Source organism: Vulpes vulpes, chromosome 9, assembly GCF_048418805.1.
Source record: "Vulpes vulpes isolate BD-2025 chromosome 9, VulVul3, whole genome shotgun sequence".
Taxonomy (NCBI): domain Eukaryota; kingdom Metazoa; phylum Chordata; class Mammalia; order Carnivora; family Canidae; genus Vulpes; species Vulpes vulpes.
Window position 1 is genome coordinate 106481837 of NC_132788.1, and position 7735 is coordinate 106489571.

A 7735-nucleotide genomic window follows, 5' to 3' on the forward strand; every position below is an offset into this window, starting at 1 on the left:
CAGCACTGGTGGGGAGGAGTGAGGCCTGGGAGGCTGCAGGGCAGCAGGACCCAGGAGGCAGGGTCTTGATGACAGACTGACAAGTCCTTGCAGACTTGCTTCATTCAAAATGGATTAAAGAAGGCAAAGGAGGAGGAGGAGAGACCTCTGGGCACTTGAATGTATTCCAGAGTGAACTGGGGCAGTGGCCGTGGGCCTGGAGAGGAAGGAATGGTTTAGTTCACAAATCATCTTGTTGGCAGGAAGAGATAAGGAATGGGCCCCCAGCCCTGATACCAGCCAGCCCCACCCAGCTTGAGACTGGGGTTGGGTAATTTGGGAGAGTGTGGAGCAGGTTTTCAATCCTGACCGACGAACCCCCAGTGTCTATCTGAGACCTACTAGGGTGCCAGAGCCCTCATTTCATGGTCAGAGGCAAGACCTAACCTCCTGTTATCATCACCCAAGGGCCTAGATGTCACTCAGCCAGGTCTCAGGGACTGGGTGATTCTTTGGGTGTCGCCAACAAGTCATTTGTCTTCTCTGGGGACAATCCCCCCTCAGGTGGTAAGAGAGAACCCAGAAAACACTTTATGAGAGCCTGGGGTGGGAGGCCTGCCATGGGAGCCATGGCATGTGTAGTCCTCATAGCCTTTTGGTAAAATGCAAGTGGCACCAGTGAACAAGTACCAAAGGTCCCACAGACTTGCACCTCCCCAGGTTTGGCGGCGGCTCCTAGCTTGGGGGGTGGAGAGACAGTCCCTTGAATGTGTCATTCTGTATGTGCAAGTGCTCTGTGTTTGAGAGACTAGCTCAGCAAGCCCTCCAAAAGGCCTGCAGAGGTCCGATTCTCCAAAAGGGGAGGCGGCTGCAGTCAGGGAGGTGGTCACTGGCCTATAGTTACACAGCAAGCAAGTCAGGGGCAGAGGGGTTTGGAGCCCAGGTCTATCCAGCCAGGGTGCCTGCTCTTTCCACAACCCCCCAGAAGCAGCCCTGAGCCTGGGGTAGGGGTTGGAGGGTGGGAGATGGGGGAAAGGGGGTGGAGAATGGGGGGGAGGGGTTAGAATGGGGGGGGGGGGCGGCAAACACCTTGGGCAGGTCCCTGTGTGCCACCAGCCCTGCCTTCTCTGTCCACCCAGATCTACCCCAACGAGAGACACAGTATCCGCTGCCCCGAGTCCGGCGAGCACTATGAAGTCACACTGCTGCACTTTCTACAGGAATACCTCTGAGCCCCCGCCGCAGGGGCTGCACATTCAGAGCACAAGTGGCTTTGCCGCCATCGCCGCCGCTGCTGCCACTGGGGAAGCAGGCGGGAGGGCCTGCGGCGCCTCCTCCCGCCGCCCCCTCTGGACAGCACCCCCTCCCCCAGCCTTCGCCTTCGCTGCCCCCCACGCCTTTTCTCAGTTTTGTAATGCTCCTGGGATTTTTGCCTGCTGCCTCCCGGTTGCCAAGAAGGAGGGATGAGGCCCCCATCCAAGAGGCACTTCCTCAGGCCATCCCCTCCCCTACACGAGGTCTGGGAGCTAGAGCCTCCACCCCACCGGGCACCCCGGGAGGCCCTAGGACACTGGGCGGGGCGCCCGGCCCTCCGCACCTGGCCGCACGGAAGCATGCGTTTGCCGTCCCTTCCAGACCCGCCCACTTCATATTGTGTTTTGTTGGGGGGCGTTTTTGATGATTATTTAAGACAAAGCATAGGGTGCCTAAACCTAGAATGGGGTCCGCTGCCGGGCCGCGGAGTTCCACCCCGCCAGCACCCAGTTGGGGGGTGGGGGGAGCGGTGCGCAGCGGGCCGCCAGCCTCCCGCCGCCCCCCAGCGTTCAGGCCTGAGCCCCGCGGGTCAGTGTTCGGCCGGCCCGCCCCGCGCACGGCCCCCACCACACACACACACCGGGGCTCCCGCCTCGGAGCGGACCCATCCCCGCCTCAGGGTTATCCTTCCTCCCTGTTCCTCCCGCCAAGAGTTCTGCCGGGGGCGGGCAAAAAGAAAAAGAAAAGAAGCAAAAAAAGAAAAAAAAAAACCACCCCACCAGAAACGAACCACCTCTACATATTATGGAAAGAAAATATTTTTGTCGATTCTTATTCTTTTATAATTATGCGTGTAAGAAGTGGACTCAGTAAACGATTCCAGATGGAAGCGCAGCCGCCTGCCTCAGGTTCCTTCCAAGCCTGGGGCTGGGGGTGGGGGTTCCTCTGAATTTGGTGGGGTCCCAGGAGGTGCCAGAGCCCTAAGCTGCTGGGGCTGCGAGGGCCTCAGGGAGGACGCCGCGGTGACCTGATGCAGCCCCTGTCAGTCCCCTAGGGACCCAGCCCAGGATGTCATGGCTGGCCCGGTCCTCGCTGCAGGCTTCCTCAGGGCGACAGCATCAGCCAAGGTGCATGTCCTGGCTGGTTCCTCTGCACTGGCTGCCTTTACTCTGTATCTCTGCTTGTCCAGAGGCTTGACTCTGTGGTTCCAGGATCAGGGATCGCCCACCAAGGAGGGCAGGCCATTCCCTTTTCACATTTGCCCTAGCACATGGAAGGGAGACTGGAAGCTGCCTGAGCAGATGGCACTCTGGTACTGAAGCTCCCAACAGCACGATGGCCTCTCCTGGCACCTCCACCCTCTCCATACTCTGGGAAGTTCCGCTTTTATTTTTAATGGCTTAACAAATAAAACTGTAGTGCTTTTAAAAGGATATATAGAGAAAAGATGCCTTCCCTCCAGAGAGGTGATCACATCCCAGTCTCTGTTTTTAACACCTGAATTCTGTTCCTCCTTGTGAATGTGCCAGAATTTATTTGGCCAGGCACCTACCAAGGGATAACCGGTTATTCTGAGCCTCTTGTTTAAATCAGTATAAATCAGGGGTCAGCCAACTTACTTTGTAAAAGGCCAGACAGTAAATATTTTCAGCGTTGTGGGCCAGACAGCCTGAGAATCCAACTACTCAACTCTGCCCACCTAGTTCAAAAGCAGCCACAAATGATATGTAAATGAGTGTTTGGCTGTGTGCCAATAAAACTTTATTTACCAAACCAGGCAGGCGGCCAGATTTAACCCACAGGCTGAAATTGACCAACCCCCAGTACAAGTGATATGGCAACAAATAGTCTTATACATATTTTGGACATATGTTTGAGTTTATAGGGTAAATTCCTAGAATTATCAAAAGGCCTATTCGTTTCTAGTTTCACAGAGGATTGCCGGATTGCCTTCCAAAGAGAACACCTCAATGTAAACTTCTCCAAGAAGGGTGAAGTGTGCCTGTCCCCCCATTCCTTAACCAGTACTGCCTGCTATCAAATATTTTTATCATTGCCAATCTTAGTGGTCAAAGGTAGCAGCATCTCACAGTCATTTGAACTCCCATTTCTTCCATGTGTGGGAATATTTTCATGTTTTAAGATTCTTGTTTACTAGTAATCATTGCCCACCTTTCTTTTGACCTATTGGCCTCATTGAATTGTGGACTCCCTTTGTATATGAAGGCAATCAGCCCCTTGTCATCCATATTGCAAACTGAACAATGTCGTCAATCTCCGTGTGTCTTACAGGTAGGAAGCTCAGCGAAGGAATGTTTAAAATCAGTCTTGGGAATAAGATGTCTTTCACTTAAACCACTATGAAATAAAGAGGAAGAGGAAACTAGTCACAAGTCACAGGAGGACAGAAACAGGTGGCAAAGGGCACTGGGCTTGCTCCAGGAGCCTTGGCAGCTAGGAAGCTGCATTTGTCTCAAAGCAGGAGCTCTTCATCAGGACATTCTACTCCTGCCTCACTCACTCAGTAGATTGTCACGAAACAGCATCCATTGGCCTAACTTCAGTTGGTCACATTCCTACCCTGACGATGAGGCCCAGAAATGGAAGTGGGGTGCCAACAGGAAGGAGGATGCATGATGGGCAGGTACAAAACAGTAAGTGTCTGTTGGCAGAAGGTCAAGGTCTCAGAGGCGGCAGGTGGAGGCATTTTGTTTCTTCCAGGCTGTGACGTGGGCCACTCTTCTCCACCACTGGTGGAGTGTGGGGGTCCCCAGCACTGTTGGAGGTTGCCTGTGCATATGCTTGCCGGCTTTCCCGTTGGAAAAGCTCATCTCTTCCCTAATTGGCAAGAACCCCCATATGCCTGTGTCATATTGGGTGCAGAGACTTCTCGGTCTGTCATTTGTCTATCAAACATGTTTATGGTATTTCAATGAACAACAACAACAAAAAAAACTCTGGACACATATTCACAAAAATAATACAGAGAGTCCCATGGGCCCTTCACCCAGCTTCCATCTTACCCTAACCATAGTACACTGTTAGTTCAACATCAGGAAACCGACCTGAGTGCAATGCAATTAACTAGACTCCGTACCTTATTTGGGTTTTATCAGCTTTTATATGTCCTCACCAGTGAGTGTGGATGTGTGTGGATGTCTTCCATTTTGTCACCTGTATAGATTCCTGGAACCAACACCACAGCCCTAATCCAGAACTGTTTATTCTTGAGAAAGGAGTTCCTCTATGCAATCCTGTTGTATCCCACACCCACCCCATTTGTAGCATCCCGAACACAGAGAGAGAGAGATCTATAGATATTTATGTCATTAAGTTTCCTTAAGGACTGCTAGATTTCACATCATGATTAAAAAGCAGGATCTTTGGAATGATGGGTTTTTTTTGTTCGTTTGTTTTTTAATCTCTCCAGTGTGGGTTGTGTGTTTTTTGTTTTGGTTTGGTTTGGTTTTGGGTTTTTTTTTTTTTTTTTTTTTTTTTTTTTTTTTTTTTTTTTGCAAAAAAGGAAAAAACAAAAGATGTTTGGGCTCAGTCTTTCTGAAAAGGAAACATGCACACACAGACCTACCTACCTTCAGTGGGAGGCCCAAACAGCTCACAACTGAAATATCTTGTTAGCAGCAGCACTTGGCCACTAATTGAATCCTTCATAGTGATGGACTGAAGGTCAAACACAGCAGGTGAGGTAATGGGAAAGACATCAACAGAACCATGCAGTGTGAAACACAGAATAAGGCTGTGATCGTCCAGTTTATGGAGCCAATTTCTAATGGTCCAGAGCAGGCAGTTGCAAGGAAAAAGAAATTTCTTTTTTAAAAAAGATTTTATTTACTTATTCACGTGAGACAGAGAGGCAGAGACATAGGCAGGGGGAGAAGCAGGCTTCCTGTGGGGAGCCTGATGAGATACTCGATCCCACGACCCCAGGATCACAACTGGAGCCAAAGGCAGATGCTCAACCACTGAGCCACCCAGGCAACCCAGAAAAGGGAATTTTTTTAATGTGAGGAGGTATCCCAATTTAGGACAGGCTGCCCATAGCAGAAGGGCATCAGTTTTGGAGTTAAGGTTATTTGCGGAGCCGTCAGCCTCCTGGAGGATCCTCCGGACCTCACTGAAATTGGCCTTCATCCTTGGTATGCAAGGGGGTTAGAGTGATTTGAGGTCCTGAAAGTTTGCGATAGAGCCCAGCTTTGGGGTTATGTGTGCCCCAATTAGTGGCCAAGCGCTGCTGCTAACGATTTTCTTTCTGGATTCTGTTCTTTGAAGTCAGGAAGGACTAGGAAAACAAGCTTACCTCCGGACACTCCAGACCTCGCCATTGATGTTTTCTTGAAAATTTAAGCAACTTGTGACAACAAAGAAAAAACCCCAAAGCTAGTATTAAGAATTCTTACTTCTAGAAATTTCACCTGCGTGTCCTCAGTTCATTTTCCTAACAACTCCCTGAGGTAGGGATTATTTTCTTTTTCGTATATTTTGGAATAATTTTAGGCTGACAGAAAAGCTGCAGAAATAGTACAGAGTTCCGGGATACCCTTCACCCAGCTTCCCCTAATGTTCGCATCTTATGTTAACCATGGTGCAATCAGGTTATTGAAGCCGGGAAATTAGCACCAATGCAACCTTATTACCTAATAAGGCACTGGGGGTGCCTCGGTGGCTCAGTCGGAAAAGCATCTGCCTTCAGCTCAGGTCATGATCTCAGGGTCCTGGGATCGAGTCCCACATCCAGCTCCCTGCTCAACTGGGAGTCTGCTTCTCCCTTTGCCCCTCACCCCTCTCTTGCTCACTCTGTCATCTCTCAAATAAATAAAATCTAAAAACAAAACAAAACAAACAAACAAACAAAAACACGTAGAGGCCATTTTTTGGTCCAGGATTGTGAACACATCCCTCAAAAATTCCTACGTTGAAAGCCAAGTCCAATGTGATGGAATGGGAAGGCAGGGCCTTGGGTCATGAGGTCATGAGGTCATGAGGTCATGAGGTCATGAGGTCATGAGGGGGAGAGCCTCATGAATGGGATGAGAGCTCTTATGAGAGGCCCCAGTGGGAAACTGAGCATAGGGCTACCCCTGAACGAGGAGGCAGGCCTCACCAGCCACCACATGTACCATCACCTCAATCTAGAACTTCCAGCCTCCAGAACTGTGAGAAATAAACGTGTTTGTTCATAAGTTGCCCGGTCTGTGGTGTTTTTTGTTGTTGTTGTTGTTGTTATAACGGACTGAGTTCAGACAAGGAACCAATCCTGGATCCCACACTGTGTTTTGTTGTCTCGGTCTCCTCATTCTATGCTGGCTCCTCAGCCTTTGTCTTTCATGACGTTTCTGAAGAGAACCGCCCTGGTATCTTGTGGGATGTCCCTCAGCTTGGGATTTTGTATGATACTTGCTTATCATAATTAACTGAAGTCACGCCTTGAGGCAGGAGTCCAGAGGTGCCACCGCAGATGTCCTTCTTTGGGGCACCTGCAAGCAGCTCCATGTTACTGCCGTCTCATTGGTGACATTAACTTTGGTCATTGGGCTACAGATGGTGTCTTCTTTGTAAAATTACTATTTTTCCCTTTACAACTAATGAACGTCTTTGCGGGGTGGGGGTGGGGGTGGATGCTTGAGACTATGGAAATATCCGAGGTCTCATCATACGTTCCACGACCAATTTTTAGATCTGTTAACCTTACACAGTCACACTGCAGTTATTGTACCAGTAAAAATAGGTGTACTTAGGAATAGCAGAGAACTGCACCTGGGGACCAGCAAACCAGGCAAATCTGCAGAACAAAGGAGAGGACAACTCTCTTAACAGAGGAACAAGGAAGGTGGGAGGGGCTTGTGATAAAAAGTCCACTGCCCTGACCCGGGAGGGCCAGGTGTGGTGGCTTCTCATTGGCTGGGCTGTGGCTGCCTCTCATTGGCTGCAGCTGTGGCTGTGCCTCATTGGCTGGGCTGTGACTGTCTCTCAATGGCTAGACTGTGACTATCTCTCATTGGCTGCGGATGCGGCTGTGGCTGTGCCTCATTGGCGGGGTTGTGGCTGTGCCTCATTGGCTGGGCTGTGACTGTGACGAACTCTCATTGGCTGGGCTGTTGCCTGGGCAGGGGAAAACTTGTTTCCTACAGGTAGGGCAGTGAGGTAGCGGTTTCTGTTGGGGCTGCCGCTGACCGGAAGTTCTAGGGTGCAGAGCCTTCCCTGCCGGCCTCTCCACCCATTCTCAACGAGGGTCCCGTTTATTAATTTTTAGATCCATCCAGGGATCTCGGCTGCAACAGTTATGAGCTATTTGCCCACTGGTCATCGTCCATTTCCCTCCTTCCTGACGGAACTTCCTACGTTTATTAACTGGAAGAGCTGCAGGGTCAGTCAGGGGTAGGAACTGCCCCACTGACGCACCGCAGGACCACTCACCCCGGGGCCCCTCCCTGAAAGTCCAGGCCCCGCCCCAACATGGCGGCCCAGCCGTGGAGGAGGCGGGGCG

At 50.7% G+C, this 7735-nt stretch overlaps 1 protein-coding gene across 2 annotated transcripts in view; it reads left to right on the forward strand.

Annotated features, from left to right (window-relative positions):
* The window catches only part of DPP9 (dipeptidyl peptidase 9), a 40880-nt gene extending 38753 nt beyond the window's left edge, over nucleotides 1–2127 (forward strand). For both annotated transcript variants that reach the window (XR_011994500.1, XM_072721711.1), the window contains one exon: nucleotides 1119–2127. Coding sequence is in view for 1 of the 2 variants with exons in the window: in XM_072721711.1 (XP_072577812.1) it covers nucleotides 1119–1211 (93 nt within the window). In the remaining variant the exon portion in view is untranslated. The remainder of the gene's footprint in view (nucleotides 1–1118) is intronic.
* Nucleotides 2128–7735: the final 5608 nt, after the last annotated feature.